This window comes from Apis cerana, linkage group LG8, assembly GCF_029169275.1.
Source record: "Apis cerana isolate GH-2021 linkage group LG8, AcerK_1.0, whole genome shotgun sequence".
NCBI lineage: Eukaryota > Metazoa > Arthropoda > Insecta > Hymenoptera > Apidae > Apis > Apis cerana.
In genome coordinates, this window is record NC_083859.1 from 10,501,044 (window position 1) to 10,522,089 (window position 21,046).

A 21,046-nucleotide genomic window follows, 5' to 3' on the forward strand; every position below is an offset into this window, starting at 1 on the left:
TATTCGCAAATGGCTCTCGTCTTGACGCAGAAGCCGGAGGTCGTTATTTTAATGAACGCGTCAATCGGCCTCAATTCCTCGGATTCCTCGACTCTACCTCTCTGCTGGTGAGCAAAGCGAGATTTTCTTTTTGCTTTTCCGTTTCTGAAAATCCCGATTCGAGGCCCGAGAATTGGAATAATTGAAATCGAATCAACGATCGACCAGTGAAAAGAATAACCAAATCGATTTTTGTCGAGTTCGATTACAGTTCAGGTTGAGGTCTCGTAGATTTCTTCGAAATTTCCTCTCTTTCTCTCTTTCTCTCTGGACATCTTTGAAAGCTTGAAATGTTGCTCGGTATTGGAGAGAATCGATTGATTCACGGCTGAAAATAGGATTGACGAATTTAGGATTCGAGTATCAAAAGCCAAGTTTCAAAGAAGAGTGTATAGGAACAATGGTGGGTTGTCGATCGACGATGCGACGGTTTTTGGAAAATTTCGTCGATATTATGCGAACGATTTCGTTGTTTTCTCACCGATGGCCAATATTGACTTTCCATAGCTGCATAGTCCAAATATTTTTCGAGAACAACGACGCGTGACTCTTTTCTATCTTTGTTCGTTTCCTCGCGATCTTCTTCTTCTTGGGTTAAATCATTGGATCGATCAGAATTATATTTTAGTTCTGTTCAATAATTTCTCCAATTTTTCCGCAAGCTTTAAGAAAGTACAATTACATTTTCCAATTGATATTCGTATGTTTCGGATGAAGAGAATTTTTCTTTTTCTTCTTTTTTTTTTTTTTTTTCCGTCGAACGATAAAAAGAGCTTTATTATTGCGTTACCGCTGGAATTCGATAATGACAATATTTACAAATACGTACATTTCTCGTCACTTAAGACGTTTTCCTGTCAACAATCCTATTAAATTCTCGAGAGTCTGCGCAACATACTAATTAACCAAGAGTCATCCAGTGAGATTGAGTATCATTACACAAAGTCATAAAAAGATCGGGCGGGTAAATAAGTAAATTTTACGAACCGACAAAGATATATTTCAATTTCGTCTCCCCCTTTCAAATTAAAAACTCTCGTGATCAATTTCACAACGAATCCAGTTCTTTTTAAATTGATCGTGATTTTCCAATTATTAATTTCTTCCAAAATTTTCTTCCAATCAAATCAATTTAAATTTCTCGAAAAAAGAAAATTGACCCCGCGAGAGGGAAGAAGAAAAGACGAAGGTCCCGCTACCTGCGGCGTCTCGCTGTTACCCGATCACGTCACGAAAACAAGAATTACGCAAGATCGCGGTTGGCAAACGCGAAGCCTTCACGGCGGCCGTTAAAGCGTAATTGCTCGCCACAGCCTCGTAAACATCTCCTCTGCCCACCATTTTCGCGCTCGTAATTAACGTGCACCCTCTCCTCCTCCCCTCTCCTCCCCCCTCCCTCCTCCCCGCAATCCGCATCGTGCCAATATATGCCAACGATTTTGCGTATTCGTGAAATTTCTTCTTCCTCGAAGAATCGAAAACTATCCTTGAACTTGGCGACGAATTTTCGTGTCGTAACGTAATTCGAATGAAGTTGTTGCACGAGATCATTTTTTAAGTTGATTTCTCCGATTCGTTAGAATTGTTTCGCAATTGGAAGAATGGAAAAAATCACAAGAACATCTTTTGGATTTGGAATTTATCGGATCGGAGTTCATTGATTTCCAATTTGTTGTTTCTAATAAAAAGTGTTAAATTAAGGAACCGGTGAATTTTTAATGGAGATTTTTCCCTGGAAAATCGGGCGGGTTCGAATATGTGGATTCCTCCATGGAGACTGTGCATCAGCTAACGATAATCCGGCTACGACAGATGGAGAGCAAAGCGGACACTCGACACGGTGTTTGCACTCCGGGAGATAAAAATATTTGCACACGGTGCACTTCCACTTGGCGTGCACTCGATGCATCGTGAAAGTATTTACCGTGCTATATAACTATATATGGCCAACCGGATATCCGTGATAACCTTTGCGATTAATATCGAATTTTATCGTCGATCTCTCCTTTCTTCTTCTCGTTTGTCCCTTTATTTTTCTCTTCTTTCACTGTTATTTATTCGACTTAATTAACGCGGCCAAAGTTGTTTACTTTATCACCGGGATTTCTTTTCTTTTTTTTTTTTGTACAGGATAATGGAAAAATCGATATTCGTCGCGTCATCGTTATTCGAATGCTTCAAACTTTTGGAAGAAGAACTTTTTGAAAAGTTCGATATAAGGGATTGGCGAGCAGGTTCAATAACGAGTTTCTTCAAGGTGCAATAAAAATTCCTTTCCTCCGTTCAACGGATTCATCGTTCTTTCTTTTCCCCGTTTTTTTAACTGTACGCACGTAATATTAACCATTACGCCATTAAAGTTATTATTACAATAACGTGCCGTTCACTAAAATCAATAAAACGTTAACATTGCTAAGCCGTACGTGGCAAATATCCTTCCCTTCGATTAATAATGATCATTCGGCCACGAGTCCGATTAAATTTCCAAGTTTGATAAAAACTTTTCCACTTTTGTTAAATAAAAAAAAGCTGTAACAATGAAAACCTCCACCAAAGCGACTTATTAATTTTTAATAAAAGCCAAACAACCACGCGTGATTTCTTCGTGATTTTTGGTGTACAATTTGCAACCCAGAATAATTGCGGCATACTGAAATTACTATTTAATAATGCGACTTACCTATACTGATCGGTAAATATCCTGAAAATGACAATTCGTTTTTATTCGAAAACTTTCTTTCCACTATGTTCATGACATGCTGTTAATTAATTACGTTAGTAGTTTAACGCACCCTAAACACCCTTCCCCTGTTCCCTAAACCATCGTTTATTGTTTCCTTTCATCCCCCAAAAAGAAGTCTTGCGACGAATTTTTGTTTTCGCAAAACAAAAAAAAAAAAAAGGAAAATCACTACTTCCTTTTTCCACGAAACAATTAAACAACGAGAAAAAGTTACAGAGAGGAGAAAGATAATAATATATACAATAATATCTGTACAATCGATATGCTACGTGTATATTCTTAAATTTTTCTTCTTCATCGGGTATTTTTTCGAGTGTGTGGGTGTGATACCTTTTTGTTTATCGTTCGCGGTGCAAAATAGAGAGGGAAGAAATTAAAAAAACCAATCCACGTGTGTATCCCGTGTGTGCCTGCGTGTGTTCCAAGCAGCTCGATTCTATCAATTCTGCCACGATACGTTTCAACACAGAAATCCACTTCGATTCAATTTCGTTTCTTTTTCTTCTTTTTTTTATAATTTTTTTCTTCCTTTCTTTGTTTTTTTTTTTTTAGAAACCGCACGGAACATAATGGAAAATGAACGAAAACTCGCTCTAAACATTCAATAAGCGCTTCGTTCGATCAAAGAAATGAAAAACTAGTGGTAACTTTCTACTCGACAATCTCTAGTGATAATTTTTCAAAAGTTGGTAACGAAATGAATAAACGATAATTGGATTACGTTATATTATATTATACAGGAATCAATAAATGTTTGACTTTAAAAAGAGATATTCGTATCGTTGATTATTTCTTGGTTTTTTGGTAAAACCGAAAAGAAAAAGGATCTTAAAACAGATTAAATTATTAATAGTAGCTAATAAGTTGGCTCGTTATTGAAAATAATTAAAAAATCTTCAATCATTTATTGATCTCTTACACAAAATATAAGCAGAATTATTGCTCTTCTTTGGTTAGTTGCAAGAGTTAGTTGCAAGATGGTTGAATTGATGATTTAAAATGAGTTTTAAATGATTGAAATAGATATAAAATTTATCATAATAAAATAATTCAATATTAATTCCAACAATCATGAATTATGAATTTTCCTTTTTCAACAAGACCGATTATTCTTACTTGCACAATAACGTAGCCCAATTCTATTCTAAGTAAAAGTAAATTAAATTAAAGCCGATCGCAAAATAAAATGTAACAAAAGCACGCCATATTGTATTATAAATAAAGTGAACGACTCAACAAGCTACTCAGTTTCAAAATTATGGCAGAATTTTTTTCGTTTTAAATTTTTCCTTTCTTTCTTTCTTTTTCTTCTTTTTCTTTTTTTTTTTTTTCCCCCTTTTCACAGCGAACAATTTCATGCACTTCAGCAATCCCCGTATGTTCTCTATATTGTGTGTGTGACAGAGAAAGAGAAAATGGTTAAAGAGGCAGCGAATCGAATCGATTTAACAGCGTAATTATCGTGGCGAAGGATGTCGATTAGTATTTGTAAGTGTGTTTTTTGTGACTATATAATATATATATATATATATGTAGTGAAACGACAGAGACTGATATAATAGATAATAGGATCGTGTACATACGCTCGCTCGACAGGAAGCTCTGTCTCTTTGAACCTGCAACCCAAGGATCACAAACATGATTCATTGTCACACCACGCACGCGTCCATCGCGGATAGATAAAAGAAAAAAAAAAAAAAAGTTCTCTTTTCGTCCAACAAAGTGTGAATACTCGAGATAAAAAGAATGAATTTGAATTTTCTCCATCTTGATCATGAAAATTTTTAAGTATTTTAAAATAGTTTAACCACGTAGAAATCTGTGAATGGAAATTGTCTGGAATTCTTACTCGATGGAGAGAATTTCCTTTTATCGCGAGAATTATCTCTTCACTGCTTTGTCGTTTTGTATATATTTACAAAAACTACAAATATATGTGAAATAATAAAAAATAAAATATAGAAATATTAAGCACCATCACCATAGAAAGCTACGATACTTTTGTCAAGCTACACATAGAAGAAGAAAAAAAGATCGTAGATTGTTCTCTATGTATAAATGTTACGATTGCGCTCAGATCGGATGTTTTTGAATCGATACTTTTTATTAATTTGATTAATTTTTTTATTTTTATTAATTTTAATTAATAAATTAATTTGTCTCTCGTTTGTTGCAATTTACAATTTTGAATTCAAAATATTTTGATAATATTGAATTCATTCAATATATTATTTATTTCTACATATCAAAATAATGAAAGAGCGTAAATTTTTATAATAAATTTTCTTTTTTATTATTATTAAAATATTTTCGATTAAACTATTTTCGATGAAATTAATCGATTGGTCAAATTATATTTGATTTAATAATCAATCAGATTCTTCTATATTGAATATTCGAAGAATATATAGATCGTTGTAACGCAAAGTGTTCAATACAAGATGACCTTTGCAGAATATCACCGAGTCTTAAAAATATTCTCAGTATCCTCAAGATGGCAGTATTGGCAAGATTACTAAGATTTCTTGTCGATAAAATCAATCGCTATTTTATCTCGAACCCATGTTACCGACGGAGAATTTATTGCAAAAACTTTAGATTGCGTTTATTCCTATAGTAGATAAAATAAATTCTCAACCGTCGATAATGTAGATAACAAAACAGGAATTTCACAAATTTTAAATGTGTAAAAAAAACTTTATAACGTCAGGTTCATACGTTCGTTTTCTAATTTCCTTTTAATTATTCATGAACGCGTGCAACAAGTCAATTATCGTTATCGCGTTTACGAATGGTTTCATTAACGAACGAGCCACAAGAGGAATCTGTAATTCATGTAAATGTAAATTACGCTAAATTCGTAATTCGTCGTTGAATAATCGGTAATTACGAATTATAACGCGCTTACGAGAATCAGGTGATTATTTCGATAAATCAATTAACGTAAATGCAAAATTTAATAATAAATCTTTACTTCTCCTCCGTTCCTTTAATCTCCCTGAAACTGTTATTCGCATAATTTCGATAAAAATATTTGAAAAAAATCAATTTTCAAATTCAAAATTATACGTAACAATGTCTGAATCGATTATCTCCATTCTTAAAATCATCCGATCGAAGCTGAACAATCACGATCATGGGATAAAAACATCGTATAAACAAATTGACATTCCCATTTCATTATTTACAAGGTTAAATCTTCCTCTTTTATTCCGGTAGAACGGACAAAAAAATATATAAAAATAAAAATAAAAAAAAATATAACATAAATTCTCGAGTCAACATCGACTTTTAATGGAAGTATAGTTTCAGGGGCTTACCTCTCGCTGGCGATCGAACTGTTTCGAGACATCGATTTCGGCGACATCTCGAAGTCGCTATCACTGCGATACAGGAAGCTCTCTCGCCTCTGTGGCAGGGTTTGCAACACCAAGCCTGCACTTGGCGAGGCGCCTCCACCGCCTCCGGCACCCCCGTCCAACGTTGAGGCGCCATTTTCCACGTCGAAACTGTTGACAAAGAGGAAAAACGTTTTCAACCCATTCAGGAGCAAAATTCTATTTACATTCGTCGATATTTTTTGTAAACAAGATCCGATATTAAAATTTAAAATATATTTTGCGTTTAAACGTTTAAAGAATTTCGAACGCAACGAATAATGCAATTTATAACATTTTGGTTAAAAAAAAAGTTATTAATAAATATCACACAAATTTAAACGAACTTTCTCGTGAAGTATAAAAAGCGATCCGATAAGTAATTCGAATTTTATATTCAGGTTAAAGTACGTAGAAAACTTACGCTACAATTTCTATAAAGCTATCACGAAACTTTTAAGCAATGTCATTGCTTATCTTCGAGATATAAATAATACAATAGCTTTTAAAGTACAACTTAACGATAATGTTCCCTTCTCACATTTAACAAGGTGTCGAATTCAACTTTTTCCAAGTCAACCTTTTCCATGTCGTTCAATCATATCCGATCATATGTCTGATTATATTAAACAAGTAGATTGAAAAAAAATATTATAGATATTATATAACGATAATTAAATTTTTTCGAATTTGTATATAACACGTATGAAAGATCGAGGAAAGAATTAAAACGTGTATATACAAATGATATATATATATATATACACAGTAAGTAATTACATAGAAAAAAATCATTTTCAGTAAGCAAAAAAGAAAAAAAAAAAAGGAAAAAAGGGTCGAAAACGCTTTCATCTCACTGCAGCTTTAATTAAAATTCACTGAGTGGTAGGTGGAATAAGAATTCGGAAAAAAAAATTCATAAAAATCAAGCCGAAAGGGAGAGAGAAAGAAAGAGATAGAGAGAGGTAGGGAAGAAGAGACAGAGAAAGAGAGAGAATGAATTCTGACCTTTCGATTCAGAACTACGTCTTAATGCGCGACGAAATAATTATCCTGGATAATAATCGGTACGATCACGATCAATTTTCTCGTTAAACGGGCCTGGTTAACCTGCGGCTTAATTAACATTTCTGTTCCCATGATCGTTCGCGTTGACCAGAAAACACGACTCGTCTTCCTGCTCTCGATAGTCATCGGTTGCCCGCCATTATGTAAGCTACGATTAATTCCACGGCCTTGCCGTTCAATAGCTAAATAATGACGATAAGTATTGTCGTTATTTCGATTTTCCGATTTCTCTTCCTTCCTTTTCTTCCTTTCGTCCAGATTAGATTTCTTTTCCTTTTTTTTTTTTTTAGAGAGAAAAATCCTCAAACGAAATCAAAATACCAAGCGATATTTAAAGGAAGGGGAATATTTCTAGAAATTGTGGGAAATTAAACGTAATATCAACGCGAATCCCACTTGTATTGCGTTTCAGTGTTCAGTTAGGAATCTAATCTTTAACATTTCGTGAAAGAATCCATTAGGAAATGAGCTCGGGTTAATGGGCCAGACCCATGATTCCTTTTAATTAGTAACGTAACTGCTATATGCGCAATTACCCTAATCACGGCGAAACACGGTTCACGATCGAAACGGAAAGGATTTTATTGTTGTAGTTTTATTTAAGGATCGATTACTAATCGAACTTTCTAAATTAATCTTAATATTCCTCTTTCGATTTAACTCCAATTCCTCGACCGTCTCTTTTTACTTCGCAAATTCGAGTAATATTTCGCGCACAAATTAACGTATAAAATTTTTATACTCTAATGTTTCACGTACAAAGAAAGAAAATTTATCGAATATTAAAATCTTCCATTTCCTTCTCCTCGATTCTCAATAGAAATAATTTTGTCATTCAATAACGAAAAACTCATCTTCGCTCCAACTAATTTCATTTTATCGTATTCCAAAACTCAAAAACGCTTTGAAAATAATATTTCTACTCCCAGGACTGTCAAACTCGAAAATATAGCTCGATTTAATTTGAGATAAAAGAAAAATCTAACCATTCGAGTACATCATTCCACACCTAAACATCACCTAAAGGAATCGCCTGAGAGTCCATAGCGCAAATGAATTAATTAATTTCATTGGAGATGAAAAGCTTAAAAAGAAAATCGAAAGAGGAACGCGACATCGAGACCCGTGAACGTCGAAGGAACAAAGAAGTGATTCCACTCCTTTCGTGCGTCGATATAAAAAGAGAGGGATCGATCGTGTTTAAACCATTTCCTCGATATACCCGTTTTACGTAATGCGTTAGGGGCGCGGCAAACGGAAGTGTCTTTTAATCACTCTTTTATTCCCCTGCTCCAAGACCAATATTAGCTGTTCAGGCTTGGCCGTAGATAAACGCAAAGATTGCCCTATGATCAGTGCTCGCAACAGGTTCTTCTTATTTCCTCCTCGACCAATTTCTCTCTCATAATATCACGGAGAATGAATAAAGTATTTCGAATTCTCCGCGAGAATAATAATTCGATTGAAAATTTTATCTCAAAGTGGAATATGATCAGACAACATTGATCAAATGATTTACTCGAGAAAATTGTTTTCCAACGAGTGTATGCACCTTTGTATACCTGTTCCTGGAGAAAAAAAAGAAACTCATCGTTTCAAAACTTACGGGACGGCCACGTAGACCAGCTTGGGGTAGGGTTTCGTCATGGACAAGGTGGACACGCAACCGCTGTGCCTTCTGAACGAGGTGAACGGAAGCGTCACCCTCATAGTCCCGGAATCTCTTCGCGCCAGCCTCGAGGACACCTCGGACGGAACGAGGATAGCGTAGTCGTTCATGTCTCTCTCTCTCTCTCTCTCGCACGAGCTCTATAGATCGCCCCTTCCCATCGATTTCACACCTCGGTTCACCTCCTTCGCGACGAACGGAACATTTAAAATCGAGGATTCTTCGTCGGAATTTCTCTCTTTATCATCTTACAGTTTACACTTTGTCCTTTCTCGAGCCGGTCGAAGGGAGAGCCTCATCCCCTGAAGTTAATTCGAAAAGTTTCGGAATTGAACTTTCTTTCTTTCTGTTCGAGAGTCTCTCGTTTTTTAGACTTTTCTTTTTTAGGGGAGCCAGCCCTTCTCCCATAGTTGAATTTTGAAGAGCAGAAGGGTTTGAAGGGTTGATTGGGAAAAGTAGATATCTTTAGCTGCTGTATCTAATCTTTGTAATCAATTAACGTAAGAAAGGGAATTCTATTTTTATTCGTCGTTGATTTAATTTGAAATGAAGATCGTGTGTTACGGCAGGGTTCGATTCTGTATAATTCCGTTCATTTCATCTTGTCCAAGTTTGATAAATAAAAAGTTAATATCGAGCAACTGAACGTTATTTCCGCCCAACTACAGTAAAGTTTAATTTACAACGAGATTGTACGAATTCTAAAAAGAAGAAGCCAACCTCGTAATTGATCGAGAACAGATTAATCGACGAAGAGAAACTTGAGAATAATTCGTTTCAGGGGGCAAGGATTATTCCTCTCTTCGAATTCGTCAACAGCGAGATAAAGCTATCCATGTCGCTTTCGAGGCTAATTGCACGCGATTTAGTTTAATTGGGCCCGGAAGACGGCCGAGTATCGGGCGGAAGTCGAAGCTAAACGAACGAAATTGCCGTACAATTTTACCTTTTTTTCCACTGTCACGAATTCGTGCCGCGTTGTCAATTTCGATTCATCGAACGGTCGTAAAACGAAAAATAAAAAAGGAGGGGAGGAAAGGTATCACGATCGACCATTTTTACACCTCTGTTCGCGCGGAGGAATGGAAAATTTTATACGCTTTTCTTTTCACTCGGGAAATAAAATTTTTCAGAAACTCGAGTTGAGAACAGAAGGGTTTGATTGGAAAAAATAGATACGTATCTTTATATATGAAAAATGCACTATAAAGGAAAAGATTGTCTTTATCTTTATAGTGCAGGAATGCGAACACTATTTGTATCTAATCTTTGTTATATTTTTTATTCCAACACATGTTCTTTGTCGTCCATTTCTCTGAAAGCGTTTACGAGGGGAACGGGGGAGGGAATTGTTTTTTAATTTTTCTTTCAACGTGAAGTTCATCGTCACAGCTAACGTTTGATTGAAATTAAGAAAAAGGAGTCGTTATCGAGAAAAATTGTGAAGGAAAAATAATTTTAATCCGAGAGTATTCGTGAAAAGCAAATAGTGTTCAAATATTTAATCGAGCCTGATAACGTATTATCGCGAATTAAATGAAATGGAACGTGTTCGTCAATAAAGTTTGAGGGTCTGTCTGATTGAAACGGTTTGATAACGAATTAAGCAACGAAGAAGAGTGTTTTAGGAAAGAAATTTATTACTCTTAGCGGATTCACTTCTGTAATATATTTTCACTTTTCACAAACACTCTGCACATTTCAAAATTTCTAAAAATTCTCTCGTTTTAATAAAAACCCTTTGTCGGAAATTTCTAGTTCGTACAATTTCATTTTAATTGTACTCTGACATTCAATTAAAGATCAATTGGAGCAATCAAAAGTGCTATATCGATACAGAAATAACTTTCAAAAAAAAAACGAAAAAAACGATGCTCTAATTTTTCCAGCTCACAACTTTCACAGCCTCGAAATTCCTTTTTCGAAAGGAGAAAAACTATCCTATAGAAACCGCACGAAAGATACAGTTGGACGCGAAAGCGCCTTAAAACTCGTGACAAGTCCTTCTTTTCTCTCCCTCTCTCTCTCTTATTCTTCATCGTCCACCACGAGGAGTGGATTATCGAAACCGTGACATGAAAGATGCATACCTAGATGCATCCCGTTCCACATCGAATTTTGAACACATCGTGAAATATTCAGAGAACGAAAACGTAGAACAAAGAGAGGGGATCCCTTGGCGCACAATTTATTCCCACCTTCCTTCTCCCCATTGATCGAATTCCACGCGTAAACGGCATGCATGCCCAATGATAGAGAATCAACCACGTTGGAAGCGAACGATAAGAATGCCTGTTAGAAGATGAAATGTTAGAATTTGAACATCTGTCGATTTTCAATCACTAATATTTATCGCAACATGTGCGTTAAAAGTGTCGAGGCTAAAAAAATATAAGGATTAATCGAATACCGTCGCTTTATTCGTTAAATTGTAACTCGAGATAACGATTATTTTGAACTTAAAATTGCGAAATGGGTTCGAAAGGAAGGGAAAGAAAATCCTCGTAAAAACATTTCCCAACTTGTGTCCCCCAAAATAATAGGAAAAAGGGAGACTCGAGGAAAGAACCCCTTTTAATTGCAAAGACGAGAAAGAAGAATGTCTCCGTCCGCCCCAATTATTCTCACGACAAAACAAATGTACCACGATCCTCCAATAACGAACTTCCATGGATGGAAAATATCCCACGACGAGTGGATTTGTCCTACAGCGCCCCCCTCTCTCTCCCTCTTTCTCTTTTCGAGGGAAACAGCTTCACGGATTAATCCGAGATCGAGCGGAAAATATTTCCAGTATCCCTTGTTTCAGAGAAATCAAGAGAAATGTCGGTCACAGAAAAGTAGAGAGAAAAAGAGAGAGAGAGAGAGAGAGAGCGTGCGAGCACGTGTTTCGCAAAGTAACAAAAAATATCGTCTATTTATCGTTTATTGCGCACTTCCTCCCCTCCTCCTCCTAATAACGCGTGCAACGCAGATTATACGCGGAGATATTTTGAAATTTCCGCGCGTACGGACGAGTTATCTCGACGACGTGATATCGTCATTCGCCGCTTATTCGTGGTCGGCGACGAGATATCTCGGTAATTATTCACGATAGTGGAACAATTCCAACGGCATTAAGATATGCATGTCCAAGGGTAAGGTACAATTACGCGTGCGATCGCTATTAGGCGAATCTAATTCTTTTTTTTTAAGGTGAAAAGAAAAAGAAAAGAAAAGAAGAAAATATTCGAAAATATATCGTGTTCTTCAGAGATCAGAGATTCAGGGATAATAATTGGATTCGAATTTAAATAGGATTTGATTAGTGTCGTGGACGGAAGTTTAAAGTTAGGTTATGTTCGCGACACATGTTGGGAACGTGTTACATTATTGGATGCGCATACACATTTTTTGGATCGGGAACAAATTGAAAGTAAAGAGAGGATTAACTTTAGTTGGATTTGATCGTGATTAAAATTTAGTTTGGGGCCAAGGTTTAGGTTAAATTAGATTGAGTAAAATTATGGCTAAAATTAGGTTTGGAGAGAGGGGGGAAGGATAAGGTTGAAGTTAAATTATGTTAGGTTAAGGTTTGATTAGTTTAGATTTCGATTATGTTATATAGAGGATACAATGGTATAAAATAAACTTATGATGAATGATCGATAAGATCATTTTCGTCTAAATGTTTATTGCGAAAGAAATATTAAGATATTTCCTTTCTCTTTTGAGATCCGCATTCCTTTCGGAAAATGAAAGCTGGATTCTAATCTGATATCGGTAAAATATTCAAATATCGGAAAGTTAAAAATAATGAGGAATTATTATACTAAGCTGGCTTCCTCGTTTCTGTGTTAATTTTTCTACATTTCTCTCTTCGCTCTGTTACTCTCCTTACTTTTCACCATAGGCTATAAACTTTTTTATCGCACTTCCCCTCACATTTAGATTAAAAAATTTCGTGACTTATACACACTCTCCTCTCGAGTTCTTCGACTGGAAGACATTAAGATATCGGGTTTCTTTCTTTTTTTAACTCCTAAGAAAACCATCGTACACGTACATTCTGCTTTTAGTCGAGTTCCCAAACAACACGTCACATGAAAACTACACCGGTCGATCAGCATCAGTTTGATAAAGTTATTCATAGACCAACTCGTATAACCATCTATTTTACGATTTGTGATGACCAATGAAACAAACTTTCTAATTTTAATATAGCTTGTTCCATATCATCCGTTTACGTGAACGGAGATTGGCGTTAATCTCTTTTTCTCTCTCTCTCTCTCTCGATCACCCATGGAAATGTTCCAAATTTATCTTGACCACCTGAAACTTTTTCCATTTCTATGGAAATATTTCCTTCGCGAGAAATCTCTTTTATCTTTTTACGTTTCAAGTCGTTGAACGAGGAAGGAAAACGAAACTTCTTCGAGGGAATCATTTTTTTCAATGGCTCGTGAATACGTTTTTACTTCTTTTCGGATCTTTACAGAGATGGAATTGTTTTCGAGAAAATTTTCATTTCATCTGGTTTTCCAATTTTTTCTTTGGCAAATGTATAAAAGTCAAAGTTTGTGGGATAATATAGATAAGATATTTGATTTTATCGCAGCAGTTTGAAATAAGCATCGTTTGTTTTTTGAATATCCAATTTTTGGATTCGAAATAACTGGAAGAGTAAAGTTATGAAAAATATCAAATGTCTCTTTATTATTTTCGGTTCAACGATAAATTTTCTAATCGAAAATATTTTATCTACGGAATATTGTATTTATCTTTCAAAGAGTATGATCTTTGCTTTGGAAACGAAAACATTTGGAAGGAGAATTGTTCGTAAAAGGAGAGAAAAGGCGTAGTAAAATTGTATTTCAAAGGGTTCTAGCTTCGTTTAATTATCGATTGAATATTTCTAAGGATGTCACAACGCGTGATATGATCTTCGCAAACTAATTTTGTCGATTAATTAAATGTCGATTAATCACTGGTCAGCTATGATTTTCGAATAATTATCAGGAACTATATAAAGCCGTGCAGCATGTAATTGGAATTACGTTCGATCTAATCAAGAAACCGGTGAGATCGGCAGATAATAATCTGTTTACCGGAAAATGAATTTCCAATTTCTTCATTTCATTTCAATACTTAATCTCGCCGGTTGAAAGTTTCATTAAACAATTTAATATTATAATTTTCTATAAATTGATTAAAATTAAAATTTGAAATTCAAATTAATCATAATTTCGTTGAATATTTTTTGAAAAAATAAAAAAGTAGAAATATTGTATGCTAATTATTAAGTTCAAAGATTTTTTATTTCATTTCATTTTTTTTATTAAATTTGATTATACGATTTTAATTATACGAAATTATCAAGAAATATTATTTATGAATTTTTTATAAAATATATATTTTTTAACTTTCCAAAATTGGTTAAATTAATAAATAAATTAAAGTAATTACTGATTCCATCTATTTTTCTAAGGAATAATTTTTCTATTAATCCAAAAACTAATTTAAATTATGCTTAATCAATGGAAACGAAATTTCAAGCGAATAAATCATTTTGGGTGCTAGAACTGACTAAAATATACACTTTCTTGTATAATAATTTTTTTCATTAAATTTTGAGATTAATTTAAATCACGTTTCATCAATGGAAACGAAATTTCACCGAATAAATTATTTTACATTACAAAAGCTAATTACTAAATTATAAATACTACTATTTTTACATATTTCGTATAAAGATTCTTTTTTTATTTCTCTTTCTTTTTTACAACAAATTAAAAAGAAAAAATTAAACAAAACAATATAAAATTATTCATCGAAAATTTCATTACTTAGAAAAGAATCATACCGTTTACATAAATATATATATATATATTTATCTTTCTGGGGTATCTAAAACTATTTATCAACATTATCTGACCTAAAACTGTTCAACATTATCACGTATATCATTCCCGTTAAAACTTTTTATTGAAAATTAAATTCGATCAAATTCGAGGGATCTCGATCGAGTTCGAAAGAAAGAAAAAAAAATAGAAAAGAAAAATTGAAATTAATCGAAAATAAAGGGATTCTTCCCTTTATTTTCGAAATATACATCAGCTGCGAGGAGAAATTGAATCGGCTCCCCGATTATTCGATCGGATAAATCGGAGGCTGCAACTATTTTCCTGCCGATAGAAATGAAATAATTGTCGGAACGAATTGCGCCGGGCATCGACACGCGCCGCGATCTCGAAAATTACGAGAGAGAAGGACACGATCGATAATCGTGTCACCGATACGAGCTTTTCATACGCTTCGATCAGAATGTTTGCATAGATACGGAAATCTATCGACACCGGCGTCGCGATAACGAAGGGGACGCGCCACTGGTGGTCGCAAATTTTCCTCTGTCGAAATATTTTTTCACGTTTCTTAAAATTACGCTCGACTGGAATTTCGGGGGAGAAGAGCAATGATCGATCCAACGATTGGACGAAGAAAGAATTGTATGTATTTCATGAAATATTGATGATAAAGAATGTTTCTCGTGACGATTTTTAACAATAATTCTTTGAATTTATTTTTTTTAAAGAGCAATTCAATTTTCCTCAAATTCAAAGAATCTTCGTAGTTTAAACGCGTATAGCGAAATTTGGACAGATGTAGGGAAATTGTTTATTTCCATCCTAAGAACTGTTGATCCAGTTTTCGTGATATTATTGACAGTAATATCAACAACAATGTTACGACGTGATTGACGAACGAAATATTTGCTCGACGCTTTCCGTATTCCTATCCGTCGTTAAATCGCGCACCTATTGATTCAAGGCTACTGTCAATCATCGAAAAATAAAAAAAAAAAAATTGAAAAGGAATACATCCAATTCCTTTTGGGAAAAGATCACGGAGAATATTTTCTTTGAGATATTTATAAGAATAATTATATATATCTTGAAAATATTATTTGATATATAATTTTTACGTATCGAGGGAATATATTCTATCGATAATCCCTAAGTTCTTTTCATAAAATAGGAATATAATTTCAGCTTAGAGTCGTTGGGATGTTGAAATTGGAATCCTAGAAGATCGATGGTCTTAGATCTTTTTACCGAAGCCAGAATAAAGTGTCCAATTAAGCTCGTGAAATGACATAAAATATGATAGCTCGTGATAAAGATATAAAGATAGAGTAATTTTTTTTTCCCAATTCTTAATTCAATCCCAAGCCGGGATATATTTGATCAAAAGTATCGTACATCGAACCCTAGATCACGGACAATGTTTCAGTAAAAACGGTATTTTTTAGAAATTTTAAAATCTCCATTTCAAATATTAATTCAACGATGTAACAAATTTTCAATAATTTGATTCAATAAAATTAAACGTTTCGAATTCACTTCGTAAAATTCGTATTCAAAAAGTTAAACAACATGTATCGTTCAATCATAACGTCTCAAATACCAATACAAATATATCATAAATAACAAACTTTCGTTTCTTCAACGATTCTCCAAAACTTTTCTAAACACCTCGACCAACCCATCGAAACCATCGAAAGAAAGTCGAAAAGGGGCGACCTCGAATTACTCCAAATTACTTCAAACCTGCGAACGAAACTCTCTAAATCCCTCGATCCACCAGCATACAAAATCCTCCAACGAAAACACCTATTTCTCTTCTTCGAGTCACTTTGCACGTGCACCAAAAAAAAGAAAAAAAAAAAAGAAAAACAAATTTCTTCACTGAACACCGAAAACTCTCAAGAACCAACGATCGACAACGATGTGATTTGGAAAGATCACTCTCTCGAATACGACTTGCTTCGTATCACGTTCGAGTCTCGAGCCAACTGACACACGGCTGGTAAACAAATCAGGCTTCTCGTCCTGCCGCGTGTCCTGCATCAAGGACACGTCGCTCGAGCGAGCAACGATCCGCTTCGGTCGCGTGCCGACTGTGAACTGGCGGCCGCCATGCCTCGAGCTGTTGCTTATACGCGGTTCCACTCGTCGTGTGCCTGCGTGACACGCTCTGTTGTGGCGAATATCGCGATTTTTATCTAACCGATAAGAGGATCTTGTTTGTTTATTCCCACTTGTTCCCCTTTGCGTATTTTCGAAAGTTTGAATTTTTTCCGATTCGGTTTTTGAGGGGCTCGACGAAATTTTATTTTTATCGGGATAATCGATGAGGGTTTTCGAAGATGACGCGGCGGAGTTGGAACGTGAATTTCTTAAATGATCGTGCTCGGTGATTAGTGCTCCTATAATCTTGGCTGTTGAGTTTGGGAGAAGAATTTCGAATAGCGTGTAATTTTTATCGTTTAACGAAATTTGTTTAATAAACTTTTGACCGTTTATGAATATCGTGTAATGATCGGTGAAATTGGTGGAAATTTTTGAAAAAATTATGATCTTTGAAAGAAAAATTGGTCGACTCGTATTCTTAATATTGTTAATATCGATCGTTTTGTCGCGTAGAACTTTTTTTTTTCTCGATTATCCGGAAGATTATTATGAGAATTTTATTACGAGTAATTATTTCATGATTGGGTATCGATCTGTGGATTTTTATGTTTAATAAAAAAATCCTTGAAATGATATGAAAATAGGTATCGATTCAAGTGTAGTTTATTTTAGAGGATGATGAAACGTTTAATTTATTCCATTAGATAGCTCCCAGTCCCACAATATTCCCACCGATTTATAGGCAAATTATTCAATATACAATCATCCAATTATTCAATAGGATAATAATTTATTTGATTATATAAGGGATTATATTATATCGCGAAAAATTTATTCAAAAAGAAATAGTTTATATAAGAAAATTTGCGATTTTTCGCCAATTTGTAATTATATTCCATAATTATCTCGTAACTCGATTTCATTGAAAGAGTGTTACCTATATTTAATAAAAGAATCGAGATGATGGAATATTAATTAAAATGTGAATCGCGTTAACGAAGATGATCGAATTTATGGAAGAGAGATTATTCGATAATCGCGGTGATTCGAATTTTCATTCGATCTTAACGAACTGTTTAAAAATTAAAATGTGTCATTTCATTATCTTTCATTTCTACTATGAAAACAGAGGACAAAAATAAGCAAAACATGCGAAACAAATTTGAACGAAACGCCATTACCCTTGATATAATAAAATAAAATAATTATAAGAATCTTTATCTTTATGAATATTTATTGGAAGAAATAAGATTAAAATTGTTACTTGAACAGAATCTAATCACGAATACCACGACAACAATCTTAATTATTAGTTGTAATATTTCGAAAGATCAGATTGCAACAATGGATAAATAAATTTCATGTAAATGTTGCGTGCGACAAATCTAGATCTAATTTTGTTTACTCGACATCCAATTCATTTTCCTCCCTTTTCACGATCAAACGTTAATTTCTCATTTTCCTTGTTTTCACTCATTTATGTTTGTGCCATATTCCATCATACCTCGTTGATACACTCGTGTTAATTCCGTTAATCAAGTCACGTCTCTAAGTAGAGAGGACATTTATCGTTGAATCACACGGTCTATGTTATTAGCATACATCCATTAATTAGCATACGTTTTCATATTCTCGTTACTTTATAAATTTTTACATTTTCGAGCTTGTAATTCGATGGAACACACAGACCCACATTCGATTCGTAATGCAAATCAAGATTACTAATTTCCTTGTAAGATGTAATTGAAGAAACAAACGTCTGAGAGTACTAATAAGGAAGGAATTAAGGAACAAACTACTAGCGCCACCACTCACAAAATGGCAGCTCAGAAACCAAAGTAACAACCGTACAGCTAATTAACTTGCAAGTTTTTGTGTTCAAAACCGAGAAAAAACACTGCAAAGAAGAAATACAAATTTGAAATATTCATTTCATTAATCCTTTAACCTTTCTCGCAGCCCGATTTCGAGAAAAATACGAGCAAAAATGGACACGCATAAAAATACCTCCGTTTTCTTTCTCTCTTTTTTCTTCGTAATTACGAATGCAGTAATCTGCAGAATAACAAGAATCCACACAGCAACGCAGTCCATTTAATCTAACCGGGTATTTTTAAAACAGGAGCAAGTAAACGACCACCAAGTTTCTTGCGTTTCATTTGCCCCGAGAATCAAGCTTGAAACTAAGTAACTGCTTCGCCAGAGAACAAGATATTCCAACTTTTTTCCTTTTTCCTTTCTTTTTTTCACGGCGGCCCATTCGTTAGTTGTTTCACGGCGCGGATGTCGCCTTGGACCAACTTGCAAGTTTATACTTTTCGAAACGAGGAGGGAAATAAAAGCTGGACTAATGACTCGGATCGTTTCGAGGTTGAGAAATAAGTGGATCGGTAGTGTCGGGGATAATAACGAAACTTTACGATGGAAAACGGCGGCAAGTTTATGTTTAAGGGAAGAGATCGGCGAACGAAGGATACGTTTATTTCCGTGCTTTTTCCGGATTTATGTAAATGTCGAGGATTCGTCGTGGGAGAATTCTTCCGTGAAATTAATATTTTACTTTAGGGAGGATGGAAACTTTGCAGATTTGAGCGTTATTTCTGACTTTTATTTATTCCTCGAATGTTTGGTGTTGCAAAGAAATTGTAGTAAAATATTGGAAAATATTGAAGCGTAAAAGAGGAATATAATTGTAAACGTATTGAGAAGAATGTAAAGTAAAATGTAAAATATAATTGAAAGCGATTATACAATATTCTATTTCTAGAAGAAACATAATTTAGAACAAATATTATTGAAGAATATTTATAACATCTTGAGTATTACATCGAAGTGGAAAATTTCTAAAAGTATCGCGAAGAAATTGTTGTTTAAAAGCGAAAGAAAGAAGTACAAAGAAGCGTATAGAAATATAATTCATAAATAACAAATATGTACAACTTTACGTTATTATACGAAATTGAAGAATATTTTCCAGGAAAAATAGCGATGAAAAGCGCAGAGAGCTTCTCGTGGAAAAATTGAAAGCAATTGATGTCAAAGAATTTTCTTTGTGAGAGGAGGGGAAAAACAACAGTGCGATTTACGTCCCACACGCTGCAGCGGTTGACAGCGAATTGGCTCGAGCCACGAACTCGAATGCGTCGATGAAAAAATTATGGCAATTTCCCTGAATGGAGAATCCCTTCGAAAAAATGGGAAATCAAAGTTCTGCCGGATCTTATCTCGAGCCAATTTCTCGTAAATTCACTTTTAAAATAATTTTTTAATTAAAATTCGTCCTCAGGTATCGAGAAGTCGATTTCCCAGAATTCTTCCTACTCTGAAACCAATTAGAACAATCGTTACGCTTCTTCCTGTAATTCTTTTCATTGAAATTAAAATTGGATGCAAAGTGATCGAAAGTAAAAACAAGTACGTTTTCGTTAAAAAATTTCATACGAAATATTGCATAGAATGTTATTCCGTTTCCATAGAAATTACCATTCATTTCTTTCGAATAATATTACCAGAGAAATGATTTCATGTTTCACTTGACCTTTCCACGAGGCGCACACACACACATCTCTCTCTCTATCTATTTATCCTAGCCTCGTAGTTGAAATCACAAGGCGCAGCGAGAGAAAAAGAAACGGAATTCGATAATGACATTTTCTATTCGTGTAGTCTTATTGTTCGGAGAGGAGGAGGGGCCGATCACGAGGAAAATAAACGTGTTATGCTCGCCTAATTATGAGCCGCGGGAAATCCTCGTCCAGGCATTACGAAATTTGTTACACAACCTTTTATGTGCCGCGCTTCCAGAGACCTTTTATTAGTTAATAACGCAAGAATTACGAGAACAGTCGCGTCGTTGTTGTTCGAACGAGAGAAAAAATCTTTTTTCTTCTCCTTCTTCTTCTTCTTCTTCTTCTTCTTCTTCTTCTTCTTTTTCGAGAGGAGCTTGTACAGGAAACGTGAATTTCCTGCTATTTCTAAAATTACAATCGTTCCTTTTATAAGATAAGATAAGATATTTTTTTGAGATAAACTTTTACGTAAGATTTAATTGAAGTAATTGAAGATGATGGTGTAAGTTTGGATTCGAACAAAATGAATTTTCTTATTTTCAATCGTGCGAGTAAATTTATCAAATTCATTAAAGTTGTATCCAAAGGCTGGATCATGGTGCGAGATAAATGATCTCGAAACAGAAAATTGG

The 21,046-nt window shown here is 34.5% G+C and overlaps 1 protein-coding gene across 48 annotated transcripts in view; it reads right to left on the reverse strand.

Moving 5' to 3' along the window:
* The window catches only part of LOC108001532 (cAMP-specific 3',5'-cyclic phosphodiesterase), a 319,149-nt gene that overhangs the window by 62,626 nt on the left and 235,477 nt on the right, over positions 1–21,046 (reverse strand). For 17 of the 48 annotated variants that reach the window (XM_062078820.1, XM_062078824.1, XM_062078822.1 and 14 more), the window contains 3 exons: positions 6,103–6,291; positions 4,366–4,398; positions 2,720–2,740 (listed from right to left, as the gene is read on the reverse strand). In XM_062078820.1, the coding sequence (XP_061934804.1) occupies positions 2,720–2,740; positions 4,366–4,398; positions 6,103–6,291 (243 nt within the window). Of the gene's footprint in view, positions 1–2,719; positions 2,741–4,365; positions 4,399–6,102; positions 6,292–8,833; positions 11,921–16,482; positions 16,902–21,046 lie in introns of those variants that run through there. The other 31 variants (XM_062078826.1, XM_062078817.1, XM_062078789.1 and 28 more) reach the window with 13 other exon arrangements.